This window comes from Toxotes jaculatrix, chromosome 7 (assembly GCF_017976425.1).
Source record: "Toxotes jaculatrix isolate fToxJac2 chromosome 7, fToxJac2.pri, whole genome shotgun sequence".
NCBI classification, from domain to species: Eukaryota; Metazoa; Chordata; class Actinopteri; family Toxotidae; genus Toxotes; species Toxotes jaculatrix.
Window position 1 is genome coordinate 15,313,024 of NC_054400.1, and position 20,432 is coordinate 15,333,455.

At 45.5% G+C, this 20,432-nt stretch overlaps 1 protein-coding gene across 2 annotated transcripts in view; it reads right to left on the bottom strand.

The window, feature by feature from the left end:
• Positions 1–385: 385 nt before the first annotated feature.
• Positions 386–20,432, bottom strand: part of setbp1 (SET binding protein 1) — a 34,419-nt gene continuing 14,372 nt past the window's right edge. For both annotated transcript variants that reach the window (XM_041041766.1, XM_041041765.1), the window contains exons 3-7: positions 13,016–13,422; positions 10,626–12,572; positions 10,297–10,504; positions 9,141–10,206; positions 386–5,290 (exon numbers count right to left, since the gene is read on the bottom strand). In XM_041041766.1, the coding sequence (XP_040897700.1) occupies positions 4,785–5,290; positions 9,141–10,206; positions 10,297–10,504; positions 10,626–12,572; positions 13,016–13,422 (4,134 nt within the window). In that variant the 3' untranslated portion in view covers positions 386–4,784. The remainder of the gene's footprint in view (positions 5,291–9,140; positions 10,207–10,296; positions 10,505–10,625; positions 12,573–13,015; positions 13,423–20,432) is intronic.

A 20,432-nucleotide genomic window follows, 5' to 3' on the forward strand; every position in this document is an offset into this window, starting at 1 on the left:
TGCACAAGTAAGAGAGTAAGAGTATGTAGGTATGTGTGTGTGTATGAGTGTGACTGAGTGAGACTGTAGTATAATCTGATGAAAGGATTCCCTCTCTTTTACCCGTAAAAAGCAGACGCATTGTGGAGTAGTACTCATTCGCTGAAACCATCTGACATTCAGTACCAACAGTGCAGCTCTCCCTCTTGTCATTTCGCTCCCACACACGTTCGCATACACGCTGCGCACACTCACACACACGCGTGCATGCAAAGTCCCAACTGGCTTTTATCACAAAATAACTTATCAGCCTTATCTCGGCATGTGATAAAGCAGTTTTTTTGGCCATCTGAGCATTAAATCCCATACAGTTTTACTTAGGAATAAGACAACGAGTGCCACCATCAGCTGTCAATAAAGTCATTTATTATTTCACACAATGGATAACATGAACAACTTCAACTGTAGTTCTTCTTAATAAGTGCTCAACGCTGCCAGCCAACAGAAGGGTAGCAAAAGAATGAGCTTTTCTTTCTGAGGAAAGAGAAATTAAAAAAAAAAAAAAATGAACCTACAAGATCATGGAAGATAAACATGACCAAAAGCATGCCAGCGGACATGGATATACATATATATTGCATGTATATATGTGCTTAAGACATATATCTGTATGCCAGCAAATGCAAATACAAAATATATGTGTACATTTACACATACATACTGTGAAGGATATATGCATATGCATGCGCATCTAGTATTTACTCTATATGTCAAATATTTGCAGTTTTTAATATTCATACAATGTACAAAAATGCTTCATGAATTAAAAAATTCATTACAAAAAGAAACATATCAAACAATGTACAAGTCTTGCTCCAAATTCAATTGAAATTCAACTTTCGGCTTGTCTAAAATATTTATGCATACAATCAAGTTGAGCATGCAAATAAAGGAAACCCACTCTAGAAAAAGGTTCAAATACACTATGTATACAAACTAAAATATGCCCACACTGTTAGAAGAGCTCACTTTGTGCTCTAAAGAAGTACATTTATTGGTTTTCTCAATGCTTCATCTGCACTTTCAGCTTTGAACAACATTATAGCTTAGAACTGTAACATATGCTGTGAGGATGACTACATGTACATTTATGAGGCTCTGTCTCACTTGACCCCTCACTCCATTTGTAGGACACTCGACACAGCATGCTACATAGGGAATGGGGGGTGATCAAAATTTAGGTGCCATTATATCTCATCCTAGTTGCTGTAGGGAACTGGTAAACGTGGACTACATTAAATACACCCCAACCACTGATTTAAGGTCAAACACTGCTGTGCTGCCCTTGATGTTGGCACCAAAGACAAGGTAAAAGGTCCTTACATCAGTGTTTAGGGGCCTCCTGTAGCCACTGGTCCAGACTGGCTGCCAAATACAATACAACAACAGTGACCTTGAACCCTATTCACAGCCACATCCCCTCTGCAGTCTCTGTGTAGAGTGAAAGCTCTGGATTACAACAATACTTGTCAGTGTTAGAAGGCACCGGAGCATTGGCTGGTAGGAGAGACAGACAGGACAGACAACACCTGGGGTCTTTAACTCTTACAGCAGAGACCACTGACTGACCACAGTATGGAGGAGTAAGCTGCCAAGCGTTTAGTCTCTACACCTCATGGACCACATATCTAGACCTCATCTGCACTACAACAGACTGCAGACCCACTGAAAGTCATCTAGCAAAGCAAGGTTAAGCATACTAACGTTACGGACGAGTGTATTTTTGGCTGTTTCCGCTGAGAATTCCCCCCACACACAACCCTCTTGCTTACTCTTCATGCTACTGCACTACACCAACTGGCTGCAGGCAAAAGAGCTGCAAGTCAGTGGGGATTCCTATTTTTGGTCGAGTGCACTACAGTGGGGTTCGTATCCTCAAAAAATTGTTTAAAGATGTGATAAGGCAAATTACTTCAGCAGTCTGTGTAATTTAATGGACTGGAACAATGACTGTCAACGTGCAGCTGAATTTGTCGAATAGGAAAATTTATTTGGGTAGTCATTTCTGTATGTTTTCTTGGGTCTTGAGCAGTCTTAATAGAGAGAGAAGGTCTACTGTGGTTATAGGAGACAGTCCCAGCATAGCCGAGCCCAACCGGTATCCATGCAGGATGGACATACTAACACTATTTACAACAAACACTTCAATACTGTAGTTTTACATCTGGTTAAGGCTGTACTGCATAGAGTTGCAGTAACTATAGTTTTCATGAAATGATAGTCACTTTCTGCACAACTTATTACAAATTATTACTGGTATTATTCACAATTCTTGTTACATGAATTCATTTTATTCAGTAAATAAGACCACTTATTTCTCTTTGTCGAAGGGTGGACCCAGAACAGAAATTCCTTTTAAGGTCATTGCCAGGCACGGCCTGATGCATAGCAAACAACAATGTACGAGAACGTGGTTTCCATGACATCCTCCTCTGTTTCTCCCCTGCCAAGTATAAAACCAGTTATATGTTGTAACTGGTTATACACTGGGCAGAGCAAGAGACCTTTAATTATATATCTGGGACACTGAGTACAATCAATACTGCTGGATAGAAACACATCTGATCTGCTGGACCTTTCTGTTTCCACCACTGCTGTGAGGCAGTATGTAGGCCAGTACATGATGTGTATTTAATACAGTAATATCATACTATTTTCATCAGTCCAGACCTTCTAGTTCTGCTATGATGATATCGATCAGAAAACTAGAAGGTAGCTGGGAGAGCGACTCGGTGCCCGGTGACAGAGGATGCTGACTATGGAAGCTGTGAAGGGACACAGGCAGTGTCAGGGTTCTGATGACTAAGACACATGCGTCACATGCACAATCATGAATATTTTGGGTAAATTTCTGGGGCACTCTTTGCCACTTGATATTTCTCAGGTCAAATGTAAATTGGTGAGAGAAAGAAACATAAGGCACAAGTTGAACTGCTGCAACTGAGAATCCCACCCCACCCCAAAGAAAACAGAATCTCCTGAAACGAAACCTTAACAGAGTTGCCAAAGAAACACTGATCCATTGCTTAAATTCTGAAATACTTATTTGAGAAAATACCAACCACTACCCAAAGCCACAGATACTGTAGATAGAGTTTAACAAAGACCTAACATATTGACACAAAAAATCCAAGATGGCTACATTCTAGAGTGCACATAGGAATGCTTTACATTGGTGCCAACATGGTGGAGAGTTTGTCAAACTCTGATTTAAATTCTTTTAAATAATACATCCTCACACTGAATACTGAGACTTTGGTTTCTAAACCTAAATACTAGATTTACTTTCCAAAAATATTTCCAAGGATATGGATTGAAAATCATGTTAAGTAGAAAGACTGGGATTAGCTTTTCAAAACACTGTCTGAGAGCCCTCTCCTGCTGAACTGTCCAATCACGATTCAGACTGGGGCTTCTGTTTGACGCTTTTGGCTGCGCAGCCTGCATATACAAATTGATTAAAATATAATGCATGCTCTCTGGAATGGATATCCACACCATCGAAGGCCAAAACATAAGGCTGGAACAAGCATGTAAGTGCTGCATTTGATTGATGCAAGTGTATGGTTTTTCATAGTGCATTAAACCAATTTTAAGGTTTACCAAAAACACACCTGATATTCCTCCTGTATGCAATGCCCCCTGGATATAAACACAATAATGAGCATATGAATGAATACATGTGGTTCTTTCTGTCTGAAAACAAACTTGTCTTGAGTCGCACCCATGTCTGTTTTTGGTTATAAAACAATACACAACTTTCATTGTCTATGGTACAACAATTCTATTTGATATACTGTATGCCAGTACATGTCTATGAGCTGGTTTCCCATTGTACAAGGCAGGCAACAGTGGACTTTGTTTCTATGTACAGTCTGGGACAGTCTCATCCACCATATTGCCTTTATGTCACTGCCCAGGACAGGCCTGAACAGGGAGGGAGAAATAAATGAGACAAGGGCTATGTTGAGGAAGTACAAGCAATGGGAGATGTAAAACATGATTGGGAGTATATGAGACGACAAAGGGAGATGCAGTTGAGCGGCAGGCACCTGGGAGGGCTAAAAAAAATGGGGTGGTTGTCAAGCAGGGACAGGGACCGAGGGTGAGGAGCTGCCAGGAAGTATGACTTACTTCTCAGGGAGAGCAAGAAAGCAAGGAAGGTACAAGTGGGGGTGGGAGCAAAAACAGGGATAAGTAATAGAGTAAGGTGGCTTAATTACTGCTGTATTATTCCACATGTCTTTGACAAGCTTCCTCAGAAAGGCAAAAATAAGCAGAGCTGCACAGTTTTATATTAACCATTCCCCCTCCCCTTGCTGGTAAATATATGGCTAAAGCCACATTCAGATACAGTATCATAAAGTACCATACACATCACTGTATCAGATACATAAAGAATCACATAATATCCTACACTATCATAAGTACCACACACTTTTATAGCATCAGATTCAGTATCAAATAGTACCATATAGTGCCATTGTAAATGAAGGTCCAATGAATCCTTGAAAGGCTCATGTCTGGTTGGGTTTAGCTAACAGAGGGATGACACCGGAGGTGTTCCCTCCTCCCGCTTCTTCACTGACCCACTGTAGTCCTCACAACAAATCAGAGAGAAGAAATAAGTCAAAGTGCACCGAGGAGTCCCAAAAATTAAGGGCACTGCATCTGATAGGCTTGAAACAGGACTGACTCCGTTAACTGCTCTCCGTTCGGTTATGGAGTCGCTCTCTCCTGCAGGTCTATTGACTGGAAGGAGCCCATAATTCATCCCTGCTGTGGCCCCTGCCTCTGCGTTTCCCCCCTTTGGCGAGCGGAGCCACTGACCGCGCTTGATGCACCACTGTTTCAATTGTTGCTGAGATGGAATCGTGATTGGAGAACTCCAGAGGCTCAGGGGTCAAGTTTGGCCTCAGGCTCTGCCTACCTGGCAGATCATCGCACCTCTCCAGGACAGGCATCCCCAGAGTCCTCCCATCAACTCTCCGAGTGGCCAACATGTCCAAATCCCGACCATCAGCCCTATCTTCTTCCCTCCTATTAGTCGGCTCTGATTCCTCTAAGGGTTGTTTTCGGGGCCTTCCAGGCCGTCTTTTGATGACATTGTTTCCTGTTTTGGCTTGTCGCTGCAGGCGCTTGGCACGGAGGATCTTCTGCACATGCTCAAAGTTCAAAGAATGCATTCTCCTGACGTCCTTCTGGATCTGTTCCACCTCGCGACGTTTGTACCTCCGCTTACTGGGAACACCTGGGAGAGGAGAGAGTGAGCATGAATGAGTAAAGTCATCACAAGGTAAATAAATAGCAAAGCAAGGTCTATAAAGAGAAAGCAGTTTTCATGCTAGCTTGTCAGTCAGAATGAGCAGCCTTGGAAAGGCCAGGAAAGACATTATGCCAATTTAGCTCAAGGAGAGAATCTTTCTTTTTTTTTTTGGCTTCAAGAGCTTCCTGCTAATTTTGACATATTCATGTAAGCCTTTCAAAGACCAGCTGAGCCAGGAGAGCAGATCCTATCCTGTAATTGTCTACTAGAGAGCAGAGAGGAGAGGGGAGTGGAGGAGATCCCATTCTGCTAGCAGGAAACCCACAGAAATGTCTCCTTTAACCATTTAATATGTCGCTACACAATAACAACCCTGTGCATCTGGAGCACAGGCTGCCAAAAAGCCAAACACACACACACACACACACACAAATACAAGCCCACATATTAACACATTTATGCACATGCACATAATCACACAGACACAAATACAAAAACACACATGTGCATACGCTCACATGCCCAACGTGCACAAATAATGAATTCGGCAGTTCAGAATGGCTGAGCAGAAGAAACTGGAGCCATATTGTTTCCTTCACACTGGTGAACTGGGCAGTATGCCCTTTACACACTGTTCGATCCTTTCTCTTTCCCCATCACTATCATTCTCTTTTCCTCTCTGCTCTTCATGGGCCACAATATGCTACTCTCTAATTTTCAATTAAACTGGTAACACTACAACATTTAATTTCCTTCTATATTTCAGAAACCTCTTCCTGGTCTTGGTCCGTCTCTGTCATTCTTTTTGTTTCCCATCTCTGTCCCATTTCTTAGCCCCCCCTCACACCCACCCCCTCCTCTCTGTCTGGGCACTGTTCCCAGGGCTCAGACTGAGCCACAGCCAAAATGGAGGAAAAGCACAATCAGCCACCAGTCCCCAAGCAGTGTGCATACAACGTGCTTGGTCTCTTTTTCATGAGCTTCTACTCCTTTTCCTGGGTTCCCTAACCATCTCCTTTCTTCTTTTCCTCCAGAATCCTGCTGATACAGAGTAGCAGGTTTCTGCAGTGCTCTAACACATTTATGGCTCCGTTAAACCAAAACAGCTCAGAATTTTACTACACCAAATGTGGTGGGCTGGATTGCAGGAAAATGTGTAAAAACTGATGCACAAGATATTGAAAATATGTCTATTTATTCAATAAAGCATGGCACCTTGGACTTGAATATGTCAAGCTTGTGTACTAAAGCTTCATACAATGTTTTTTCAACATTTAAAGAAGCTAAATGAGAATGTTTAAGGGAAAATTAAGAGTATTAGAGTGTAGATCTCCAATGGTGAGGTGTTTGCTAATGAACTAGGAGTAAGGGAAGATAAAGAGAGGCCTGACCGCCCTCCATTTAAAACTCAGAGGAACATCTCACTCTATTGTTGCTCATGTATTCAGAGCAGACAGTGAAATTAGTCTAATGCAGAAAGCACTAAGTAGCAGTAGTTTATGAGCTGAACAGCAGTGTGCACACGCTAAGCTCACACACACACACATTACAAAGTAGCAGAAATTTATGAGCTGCATACACGGAACATAAAACCGGTGACCTTCAGCAGTGTGAGAGGCCATATAGAACTAAGGACCTGTTTCTCTGTGGAATAGGAAGTCACTACAACACAGAGATAGATGCTCACTTATCCACTGCCACTACAGTGGCTGAGATGTATATTATTTAGCTGGACTGTTTCTCTGCATAAAAGTGGATGCATGTGTTTGAATGCATCATGTGACACAAAGAAAATGATTCTCATTATGTCGAATAAGTATATTTAAATCGAATAGAAACTAGGTCTATTAAGGAACGACTTACAAAATCAGTTGCATGCTCAGATAATATTATGAATTTTGCATCTATGTCAATTTGTGGATGAGGATCTGTCTATCTGTGTGTGTGTATATCTGTGTGTATCAGAGTGGGTCTATGCCAGCATGTGAACGCATACATGTATACCGGTAGTTGAGCCGCATGCATGCGTATGCACACACGCCTATGTTTTAATTGGGCTAAAGCTGTGAAGTGAAGCAGTAAGTCATGCTAGAGGAGGGGCAGAGGGAATGGGGAAAAGAGAGGGTACTGGGGGAAGGAGGGGGAGGGGAAACAAGGGAAAAAGCAGAAAGAGAAAGGGAAGAAGGAAAGAGAGAGAGATAAAAGGGGAAGGAGGAGGAAGAGGCGGAGGAACAAGGGGAAGTCTGAGTATGGATGTGGGGATTGTGGGAGAGAGTGAAAGGAGGAAAGCAAGGGCAAAAACTGCAAAAGCTGCACAAGGGGAAAAGGGAAGGACATGGAAGGTAGAAGAGGTATAACAACACTGAAGGGATAACGTGGAAGGCGGGGGTGTGTGTGGGGTGCGGTGGGGGGGGTGGGGAGGCGGGGGGGTTTGGTGATGTGGGTGGGTGGGAGTGTGTATATGAGTCATCCCTCCTGGATCCCCTGGGGTGGGGGGTGTATTCTAACTGAGCCCCTGGGTTCTCCTCCCCACCACTGAACTAGGCCCCAGTCATTAAACCCCTGGCTGCCAGCCAGCTCTTTTAACACAGGCAAGGGCCTTTTACGGCGTGTCTGTAGAAAATAAATCACACTGTGTGAATAATATATCTCTGGCAAAGGCATTGGCAGGAGCGGAGGAAGGGAGGGAGGGAGGAGAGGAAGGAGAGATTGGTGAATTATAGTCGTCTCCATCCATGCATTACGTTCTCTCTATCCCCAGCCAGATGTGCTCAAAGACAGCAGAATACAGAATGTACCAAAATACAATTTAGTTTGGGAGTGAGTATTTGGGGCTACCCTGCCTCTTTGTCTGCTCTAAGTCCTAATAGTGCTGCACATAGCATATTTATAAATAGGAATCATCTTGATGAGCATGGTGCAACCTACATTTAAAATAGGGAAAGCCCTGTTAACTCTGACTAATTATGTGATTAAAACTCTACTCCAGCACATAACAAGCCCATTATCACTAGGGAACACAAAAATATATTGGACATCAATTATTTTTGCAAACATGCTCCTGATTTTGCTGTGTTAACAGTTCTGCAGCCTTGGCAGGTTCAGATTACGCATAACTGGCTTGTAACACCATTTATATGTCTTTTTTCACCCCCACTGCTTTGGTGTGGGATGTAGCAATTGCAGTGTAGCATCTTGTGCTTTACTGCACAGAATGCTCATCCAATGTTCCCTCATAGAAGGGAGCACTAGATATTCATGCAGCAACCCTTATCATCATAAAAATTAACGTCATGATTAAAAAGAAGCCACATTTTAAAACACGATCTGTGTTCAGCTCTTAATTATTTTTTATCTCAGTAAAGTGGAATCACTATTAGTTTTAGCTTTGTTTCACTAATACATTCTGATTCCTGTTTTCTCAAACAGAGGATTCTCACTGTACGATATGCTCTTTTTTGCCTCACAATTGGATCAGTATTGAGGTTCAGTGACATTAATGTCAGCTAAACACTTCCTGCTGATGCCTCATATCATTAGCTTTCCGCAGGTGAATCATGTATGGCTTTTAAAGTGAGGTATCTACAGGAAGTCTAGCCATAAGTGAATGGGTTAGATAAAGACAAGCAAGTGACAGGCAGTTATTGCAGTTTGGGCTAACCTCAAACCTCCAACACATCATCAAAGTAAGCAATGCATTTTACCATGCCGTCGCTGTCAAAAGAAAAACCATTCCTACTGACATTTCTGATCATGGCAAAGGAGCAGTGCACTCCCTTGTACATACACAGTGAAGTTTAAAAATGAAGGTAATCCTAATGTAAGAGGTTCTTACCAGTGAGGGAGGGACTGGAGCACTTGTTCATCTGTCCTGGCTCCTGCCTGGCAGTTTGGAATGACATTAAGCCCTGATCTCCAAACACAGCGAGCCTCGTCTTCCTGCTCCTCCCACCACACTCGTCCTCCCGTGACCCCAGAAAGAGGTCAGAAGCTGACTCCGATCGCTGCGATTGGCTACTGTAGCTGCTCATGAAGCTGTTTATTGGCTGTCCAGTCTGACGGGAGTGGAACTGGCTGTCAGCAAGAGAGCGTGTGGACAGCTGGTCCGACTCAAACATCCCTAAGCTGGATCCGAGGCTTGAGCCTCTACCACTGCCCCTCTGCTTCTCCAGATGCTTTGAAGAGCCCTGACTGGACAAGTCCCTCCTGTCACTCAGCATGCTGAGACGTGCAGTGGTCTTAGCGCCACTGAAGAGCCCACCCAACTCCTGCCGGTCTCGTGGTGAAAGGAGGGGTTCATCCTTGTGCTTATGTTTGTGCTTGTGCTTCCTCTTATGAAGGCGAACCCCTGCAAGACCTCCTGCACTGCCATTGCCCAGGGATCCAAGGCCCTCTCCTCTTACAGAGGGCCCCTGGAGTGGGCCACTGGCGCTGCGAAGCTTGGCCCCTGGCTGGAGCTTGGAGTGTCCACTGGAGTGGAAAGCCTTGGGAGGGGGAACAGCAGGCCTCATGAAGGGAGATGGAGGTGCAGGTCCTAGCGAGTGGTGGGGCAGGTAAAATGGGGCAGCAGGGGGAAAGTAGCCCAGACTCAGAGGAGGTGCGTAAGGCATCGCATACGGTGCTGCATAGAAATTTCCCCCTGCCAGCGGATAACCATATCCTTGAACAAAAGGCAGTTTCGATGCGATTGGCTCGCTGGCTTTGGCTGGACGGCCACGTCTTCTCTTAGCCTTCAGATCGGCACTCCTGCGGAGGTACGAGCTGGAGTCACAGGGGTAGGAGTCATAGGTAACTGGGTAGTAATGATGGAAGTTGAGACGGAAAATAGAGGGATATGGGTGCTGGGGGTAGCAGGTATATCGTCTGTGAGACACTCGTAGCTGCTGGAGCTTTAACATAACCTACAGGGAGGTTGAAAAAGAGGAGACATTAACACTTGCACATTAGCTTGGTCAAACATTATGCACAGAATTTATTATAGTGTGTCTAACCTCCTCCAGTTCAGAGAGAAAGTGAAGATGATCCCGGCTCTGTAGGCACTTCCTCTTCCGCCGATGATGTTTTTGCTTCTTTTCTTGCTGTGACAGGAAGTTGTTGACAGCAGTCACTTGCCGTTCACAGCGTGTTCTGCTGCCCCTGTTGGATGCTTCCAGAGCTGCCGCCTCCGCAGCCTCAAACCCGCACAGATCAAATGAATACCTGTATGAACAAAACAGAAAATATAAAATCACATTAAAACTACCACGTTTATGAATACATGTCTGCCTGAAAGAACAAAAGGTGAAGAAAGGTAAAGAAGTGTAGTAGAAGTGTACTCCACCTGCGTCGAGAGGCGGGACCCTTCTCAGTTTGATCTGAGGTACTGTTGTTATCTGTCCCAATCCCGCTGTCACTGGGAATTGTCTCCTCACTGTGGGACTCGCTGATGGGGGACAGGGTCACCTCTTTCACTGAGGCTCCCTCTGACAGGTGTGAGGGTGAATTAGCCAGAAGGCGTGGAGGAGACAGTTTCCATCCCCCAGAAAGGAAGCTCCTGCTTGGTGGCTTGGAAGGCAGGGCTGAGATGGGCTGCAAACTGGGCATAGTGGCATCAGAGTGGCTGGGTCGTAAGGATGGAGCACTGGAGCTGGGAGACGAGGTGGTGGAAGGCACTACAGGGCTCTCATAGAGACTGGATGTGGAGACAGACAGGGAAGGCTTGTCCCTAGTGGTTTTGGGAGGGTTGGAGACTTGGGTTTCTGCTCTAGGTTTCCGCCCTCGCTTCTTACCAATGTAGATGGTTCCTCTCTTGCTGACATTTATCTGTTTTCCCAGCCGAGCCTCAATGGTGGATGCCATGGCATTCATAGCTGAGGTAACAGGGGCAGAAGATGACTTCAGAGCCAAGCTGCCATTCTGGCTGGAACCTGAAAGGATCTCATTCAGGATGCTTTGCATTTTCCCAAGCTTCATCTTATTCACTGGCCTGGAATGGCCCCTGCCACGCTTCAGTTTCAGACTGTTAGAAGTGGCGCTGGTGGTTGTGGATGCCATTTGCACTAATGTGTTTAGTGTGTGTGTCTTCTTCCTACGATTTAGCCCTGCAGACGTTTCCTGTGCTAGTGGGCTTGGAGGAGAAGTAGAGGTGCCCTCATGGATGGTCTCCACTGTTAGGAGCGGCTGTTTTTTGGGGCGGCCTCGTTTCCTCTTAATGGGTGTGTGGACGGTCAGGCTGTCAGTGTTGGTGTAAAGAGGGCTGGAGGGGGTGATGGGAAAGGCAGAAGGTGGGTCATTTAGAGTCGAGGGGCTACCCCGGTTGTCTCTCTGGGGTGGTGTGAGGCTGGCATGGCCTTTCGCTTTCAGGTAGGACCACCTGTCCTTGGCCTTGTTTGGTCTGGGACTGGCTGTGGAGCTGGTGCTGTGGCTGGGGCTAGGACTCAGCGCCACCCTGGGTCTAGGGCTGGGACTAGGGCTAATGTTAGCTCTGGGTTTAGGGCTGGGGCTAGGACTGATGCTACCCCTGGGGCTGGGGCTGGGGTTTGGACTTGGGAGTCTAGGGTTTGTGTTAAGACTGGGTTTGCTGATGAGACTGTGAGCAGATTCTCTGTGTTTAAGGGCGTCTGTGTTGATTTTAGGACGACCCACAGGGTTCTTTTTCATTCTGTTTGCACTCAGAACTGACTCTGGGTCAGGCCCGCTTATAACTGTCTCTCCTCTTTCTGCCCTGTCTGCCCTCTCTCCTTTTTCTCGTTTATCGCCTTTATCTGCTCTCTCTGCTTTTTCTATCCTCTCTCCACTGACATCAGCCTGACTTGTGAGTCGAGAATCATTTTTGTGAGTGTCCATCTTATGTGCTACTTTGGGTTCTGGGGGCCCAGGCTGGTGCTTTTCTGTAGTGTCAGAGTCCTGCCGTTGCTGTGATTGCTCCTCTACAGAAAATGCCTCGTCAAAAGAAGGCCTCCTCCGCCTCTTTCTTCCTTTCCCTTCCTCTGTCAGCATGTGCATCCCTCTGTCTTCTTCATCTCCCCTCCTCCCAGCAATTGCACGCTCTCTTTCCTCTTTTCTCCTTTCCTCTCTTTCTTCATGGAACCGCTCAGCCGTCTCCTCTTGCCTGTACTTCTGCCTCTCTTCTGAATTAGTTGGGCTCTCCGATCCTTTCTCCGTCTGTCTTCCCCAAGGTGTGTCAGCACTGTGGGGGTTACAGAGCATCCTCTGGGAGTCTTTCCTGCCGTACTTCCTCTTGATGTTCCCAAAGAGCTGTTCGCTGACCTCTTGCAAACCTCTACCCCTGGAGAGATGTATACAGAGAAAAAAAATTAAGACAAGTGGAGTGGAAGGAGGGAGAAAGTCTTTTGTATTTTACCCAAACTCACTACCAGTATGAACATACCATCTCCATACCTTCATGATCTAATATTATCATGACATCCCGGATTCAATTATTTTAAAAAGTGTTATACATTAAGATATCCTGCAATATATTACACTTTTTGATCTCATCTGAAACATAAGTGTCTGTTTTATCAAACATTTCATTATTGTAGCAAGTGAGATTGTTTTTTTTTTTTAAGTGAATACTCACAAAAATATATCATTTTGCAACACAAACTATCACAGTGTACACACTGAATCATCTTTCCCCCATTCCCTGTGTACAGTGAGCAGTATTTCTGATCTAGTGATCATGTTTCCCTCATTGTATGATCCACTACACATGAAAATGAACCTTACCTGCTGAGAGAGGTCAGGTTGAGAATACTGGCATCTGTAACCACTGGCAACTGTAGGTCTGGAGTCAGGGATCTCTGAGGTGAGGGGCTTCGTGTTGCTGTCCGTGAGAAAGGTTGGGTTGGATCGAGCAAAGTGCTCCTACTGGCTCCTGCCAGTTCTCTGGCTGGCTCAGAATCTGCAGGATTGGCCGGGGATGCAGAAGGTGCTGTAGACGTGATCCAGTCTGGATTGATTTGGTGTGCATGAGTGTGTTGGAATTGTTGCGTGAGGGTGTGCTGTGTGTGTGAGAGTGCGTGTGCAGGAAGGAGGGAGCTGCGAAGCTGGTGTTTGGGCGGAGTGTGATCTCCCAGTAGTTGCAGCAGGCCTCCCTCTCTCTGCTCAGGCATTCTGAACTGGCGCTCGTATGTCTGGAGATGACAGAAAAGAGAAACAAAGACTGGTTAATACACACACACGACAATCACAAAACAGCTTTATATAGCTGCGGAGATAGACAAATGATATGATAATGATAATGTGATCATAAAACTATGACTACTCTATTTCCTGTCTTCATAACATCAGCCTATCTTCACAGAGATAATGCAGCATGGCATCCAGTTCTGCATACATTTTTTTTTGTCAGCCCATATCAAATCAGTGATTTGCTGCACTCTGATATGACATTCCTCTCTTTTCACGGCAGGACTGAAGCTTTTAATACATCTTGTGTGCATGAGCAAACAGTGCAACAAAACAAAAGGCTTGTTTACAGAGCAATTAAATTCCTGTGGCAAGGATGTTGCACGCTGGGAGAGCTGGGGGGATGGAGTCGGGGGTGTCTGTCTGCACACAGTATTAAACACAGTAGCCCAGTTCAATCACACACATTTAACACTGTCATACTGTATACAATATATATCCTGAAAATTATTGCACAATCTATGTACAAATATGAAGTCAAGCCTCACTCAGGACCCATTTTACATTTGACCACGTAAAACTGAAAATGCACAAGCCTGATCAACTGTACTTGCCAACATAACCCTGCTGAATGTATCACTGCTGCATAATCACTGTACTGCTGGAAGATGAGAAATAGAGCAGCGGATGGCCTTTGTGGTTTAGCCTGTTATTAACAGACTCAGTATGACGCAACAAGACACTGTTCTGCTGCGCTGCAGGGAGATGTAACCTAACCACAGGCCTGCCTCTCAGCATGTACACACAGGCATGCAAGCACACACACACACATGCATACAGTAGATGTACACATTTCAAAAGGTTCATGAAATCCTGCCTTCACACATAGTATCATAAAATGCTACTCTATGAACACAGTCAGGCAACCAATTTTAGTCTTGCCAGATAATTAGCTTTTGGTCTTTGGAAATACACATAGCCTACCTACAAAGTAACGCACACAGTTACAGTAATGAAATATGTCATGCATGTAGTTGTTATCGCAGGGCACATATTTGTAAGGACAAGTATTTAATGTCTCCTATCATTTACCCTGCCAGTGTCCTCTTTTGCCTTCATGTCCTCATCCACTTTCGATCTCCTCTATCCCCCCTCTATCGCTAGCCAACCTTTTTCTTCCTCTTTCTCTTTCTGCTGTCCCATCAGTGGCCAGGCTGTGACACTCAATTTGTACTTCCACACTGGCTGCAGAAGCCGTTTATCAGCCAGACACAAGCTACACACACTCACAAGTGCAAAAGCACACATGAACACTAGGTAACACAACCTACAGCATATGTATGAAGACACACACCGCGTGCAATGCAAGAAAACACTGAGCAGTGTAAATGATTAACAATGCCACAAAATGCATGTGCTTATACATGCGCACTCTCATTTATCTCCTGAACACACTGCTGTGGTATCCTTTCAGCTCTGAGATGTATGTGTGTGTATGTGTATGTAAGTGCGAATGTGTGTGCACAGTGACACTGGAGAAGAGATGCTGTGTGTCCACAGAGGGATAAGATGACAGACACCTGATACACACATGCTTTCTCATTTAACCTGTCCTAGAATACCTGCTGTTTCAGGTTAAAGGAGGGCGCAGAGGAAGAGACAGACAGACAGACAGACAGACAGACAGACACACACACACACACACACACACACACATTAAATGTATCCTCCCAAGTAACCACAAGGAAACCACAAAGAGATAATAAAGAGAGGAAGCATGGACACCTCTCCTACTATTGATAGGAAAGCTAAAGAGAAGAAAAAGAACCCCCCCCCCCCCCCCCCCCCCGCCCCCCCTTTCTGGTTGAGGTTGGGTTATTGGCACCAGTTCAGCTTTTTGTTCTTAGTTTCCTCCCTTCTACCACCCTCTCCTCCCTCTCCCCTCCACTATGCCTCTCACATTCCATGAAGCATTTCCAGGGAAAACACACTCGCTGTCTGATATTCACACAAGCAAATATAAATAGTGGTCATATGGACTGAGGTACCCAGTCAATGGTTGTTGTAGTCAACATGGTGTGAAAAGAACTCCTTATTCTCCTTGCCTTTTCCCGACAGGCTCATCCTTGTTCACTCATACAGCTTAACAGTTTTTCATTAATTACTTAACATTTTGATATACACAGTGCACATTTCTCTATTGAATGTTTTGCATCTCCCCTTTATCACTGTATTGGTGGTCCTGTTCTCATGTACTCTAAAACTGTATACTCCTAAGTTTCCACACAGCTGCACCAATGCCACATAAAAAAATATTGCTGCACTCATTTCTCTGTTATACTACTTCTACATACACTGCAAATAGAGGCTGCCACTTCCCTGTGTTACTGCTGGCCTGCAGCAGGGGGCAGCGGTCAGGAGATCAGCACTAGTGTGGACTCTGACCCTGGAGCAACCCACAAGCACAAGAGCTGTGTGAGCCTTCAGCCTTTTCTGCACTGCCCTTCTTCTTCAGGTCCCCTCAGACCAGCACAAAACAGACCCAAACCACATTTAGTCCTCAGCCCATCTAATGCACTCTCCCTCCCTTGAGATTCTAGGGGGCTTTGTTCAGGGGTTAAGGGTCGTACTCCACAGCTAGGTCAACAACCATTTCTAGGATGTCTTCCTCTGGCCCAGCACTGTAACAACATGGATTGGCCTCAGTCAGTTACACAAAGGCTCCTCAACACCAGAATGCAGGCAGATATGGAGCTGCACATTCCTTTCCACTGGTGATGTAACCATCAGATAAGGTCAGAGCGCAGCGGAGCAGGTCATGGATAATATGTGACTAAGTGCTGCAATCACCCAACAGAAAGGCACTTTCCAAATGAGTCAGCATATACTTAGTGACAAATGTGTGTGTCTGTGTCTGAATGTAACATTCACACTCAGCAGGGGGTTTTAAATCGAGGATTTGGATGTAAAATCTTGCACTCCTCTGTGTTCCAGTTTGATGTTAGGGGAGGTATGTGACAGCCCATCCTGCCCTTTCCTCTCCTGCAGCCTTTCGTTTTCCACTGTTGAATAAGCTGAACCTCAGAGTGGAACTTCTCCCTCACACCCACATGTACACGCACAGAGCACCCTGGCTGCACCATTATACTGGGAAAGAACACCCTAAACAGGCACACCCAAATCTCACAACCCAGCACACATATACACACATGGACGCCAGCAAACATATACACAAACTCCATGCACGCACACACAGACACACACAAACATGCTGCCCTTCAAATAGTTTTTCGCAGCCTTTTATTTGGCTGCACGCCCGGTGGTTAGAGTGTTTCATTTTTCCCTGTGTATGGAACTGGGCAGCTGTCCAGACAGACACACAAAGAGAAAGAGAGAGAGAGAGAGAGAGAGAGAGAGAGAGAAAGAGAGGCACAGAGAGACAGAGGGGGAGAGAAGGGTGGGGGGTGGGGTGGGGGGTGGGGGGTTGGGGAGGGGTGTAGGGGTTACTGAAAGAATGAGAGCGGCAGAGAGGGAGGGAGGGAGGGAAGAAGAGGACCAACAGAAAAACAAGAAGAGAGGTGCCTAGACCCGTTTACAGCTAGTTCCCTCCGAAACCTATGATTGATATGATCCTCTCTCTTTTCCCTCTCTCCCCTTGTCACACATGCACTCTCCTTGGCTTTGACACCACGCTGTCTCCCCCTGCCCCCGTGGCCTCGTGCACTGCCCCCCGCCCCCCTTCATCTCATCCCTCCCTTTCTTCCTCTTTTCTCTTTTCTGGAGCTGACCATTCTCCCCCTGTGGGAACTACCACCACCTCCTCTCCTCTGCACCCCCCCCCCCCCCCCCCCCCACCCGCTTCTCTCCAGCTCCATTCAGAGCTCTGCTTCTCTGTGATCTGTGTTTCTGACAGCTCGCGCATACACACACACACACACACACACACACACACACAGAGCTCCTCAGCAAACAAACACCATGAATACTAACACGGCTTTGTGTCCACTGCACTTAAGGCGGGGGGGGGGGGCGTACTGAGAAAAGGAGGGAAAAGCGGTGGAGGAGAAAAGAGGAGCTGTGGCACTGTGTTGATCTTGCAGCCACTCTCACAGCACCCCCACCCCTCCTCACCCCACCCCATCCCTGTTTCTCGTTCTCTCGTTCTTCCCACCAGTTCTCCCGGGAATAAAGACTTCCATTCATGCGCCTGAGGAGACCCACAGCAGGGGAGAGAAAAGAGGGAGGAGAAAGGGAAAGAGAAAAAGGAGGGGGTGTCAAGGTGGGACAGTTTGTGGATCACTGGGATCAGGCCTGCTGCCTAAAATTGTGTATGCGTGTGTCTGTGTGTCTGTTTTCACTCAGCGTGCACTGCCTTAGCCAGCGCTTTACTATCTCAGATCTGATGGCATCTGTGCCAGCCAATGCATCTTCTGGGAAAGTTGGGTGGGAAAGTTTGGAAATTGGGCTCCATTCAAAACTTCCACTCTTGGACTAATGCTGCAATTCTAAAACTATGTGTTCAGTCTACAGCCACAGTTTAGCAAGAAGGGCTTGATTATTTGGGCCAAAAAGTTTTTCTGCAGCATATTCTTCCTTGCATGCTGTTATGCACCCTCCCTGCTGAGCTTTCGATCGACAGTACATTTGTCCTTTAGCTAACTGTACAGCAGAAACCAGATTTAATGCACAGCGGTAGGTCTCAAGTAAAATGTTCCCTCCTACGTCCACAGCAGTAATCCGTCAGATTGGAGTGCTCCTAAAGATAGCAGCGAAACACCCAAGAGTCTCCTTGTCACAGTCTCTTCAGACACGCTCAGATGTAGATGACTCAATCTGAACAAAAGCCTGTGATTGGCTGAGCCAAAGCGTGTTATTACGGCGCAATTGGAGGTTTTCACCTGCTCAGTAATGACAGACACATTTACATGCTACACAAAGTATACATCTAATCCCTGCTATTAGCATTAATGGTGCATGCGCAGGCATATGTGTGTCCTGCCTGTGAATAGCGCTAAGAACCACATTAGGAGAGTTTTTTCATAGTGATTATTACAGCGATTATGTACCAATTGTTCCTTTCATGGATGTGGCTGAACCTCCAGTGACAGCATTATGCTTTTCAGTCAGCTCACACGCTCAGCACAAAGAAAATGTACACAAGCATTGAGACTGGCCACACACACACACTCACACACTTTCTCTCTGTGTGAAAGCACAAGAACAAGTCTAATACAGGTTGGAATGTTGCATGAATAGACAGAATGCTGATTAATCCATGCATCTACTGGGGGGAAGTAAATTACACACCCATACACACATATGCACAACACACAGTACAAAACCAAAGGAACGTGTTGTTCACTGTACTCTGCGCACCATATGACCCAATCATACCACTTCTGTACAACAGGAAACAATTAACAGCCAATGAGCTGCTCTAAATCCTAAGGGATGACTTCCTGTGTGGAATGATGGGTAATTCAAGACAGAAGCTGGGCTGAGATTAAACACTTCCTCTCTGGCAAACGGTGGCCTGTAACAGCAGAGCCTCACTCACTCATTAGTTATTCAAAAATAATGCACTCTTAATGTACCTTTGTCTAGTAAGTGAGGAAACAAACATGAAGAAATCACCTGTGTCTTTCTGTACACACTTACAAGATATAAAGCTAATTAATGGAGACATCAGATGTTTTTTTAAACATTAAATTTCTACATTATCTTTATTTTCCAATTTCATTGGCGAATACTGTGAAATAATGACAATGGAGAGTGCTGCTGAAAGTAATCAAGTAGTCAATTGTCTGAAAATGAAGTTGAAAGAAAACCTAGACAAAACAGTGTTAGAAAGTGTACGGCAGAGAACTCACAGGAAACACTGGGATTTAGAGGGTGGGAAGGACATGCAGCAGAGAACCATTGCTGGACTCAAACCATGGATGTTGCTATTACATGGTCAGCAACTTAATTCCCATCACCACCAAGACGTCCCAAAGAAGCAACAACTTTGATGATCGTTTCAGTCATTTCATTAACTGAGAATACCAAACATGCTATGTTTTCAGTTTCATAAACCTGAGGATTTATATTAGCCTTATATAAAGTAAAACTGAACATCTTTGGACTGTTGGACAAAAAACACAATTTGAAGACCTTAGCTTGGACACTAGGGACCATTAGTTCCAACCATTAGTTGCACCACTACTGGAAAGTAAATTGTTTTCCAGCAAGTGATGCTCTCAAATAGTTGCTGACAGAGGAATTACTGTGTCTTCAAGAATGACTCTAGTGTCTGTACTTCAAGTTTAAAGCTTGTAAAGTAACACTTTCATTTCCTAGTCTGCACATTTCTGTGAATATTCTCAAGTCCTCAGATGATCCCCAGCTTGTGAGAGGGAGAGAGAGAGAGAGAGGGAGGAAGGGAGTTGGAGAGCCACTGTAATGACATCCTCAGTGACAGAGAGAATGGGCAAAGTGAGACACAATAGTTTTAACCAATCAGACTGCCCGCCTCCCCTCAGGCCCCCTCACACCAACAATAACTCCTTTGTGAGAGGCTGCACTCCACTCGCACGTTCACACACACACACACACACACACACAGACCAAAGCATAGTATCCTACACTTTCTCAGACAGTCCCAAAGTGAGGCGGGAGAATCAGTGCTCTATATCTAGAACTGCACCAGTGCATACAAAACTATGCTACAATGTGAGTAGGTGAATTTTAGCCAACAACCTGGCTCTCTGTGTATGTGTGTGTGTGTTTCCTCCCATGCCTGGGCACATGACTGCAGCTGCCCCTTACTCCTTCGTCTACACCGGCACCCCTCCTTGTTGTAGGTGAGAGGTCACACGGAGTGGCATTCCTCTCAGTCTGAGAGAGAGCGAGCATTACACTGAGTAGAGGGGGCCGAGAGAGAGAGAGAGAGGGGCTGAGCAGGGAAGTAAACAGAAGGGGGCAAAAACGCAACAGAGGGCAGGTAAATGATGAGGTGCGCAGAGCACACGGGAGT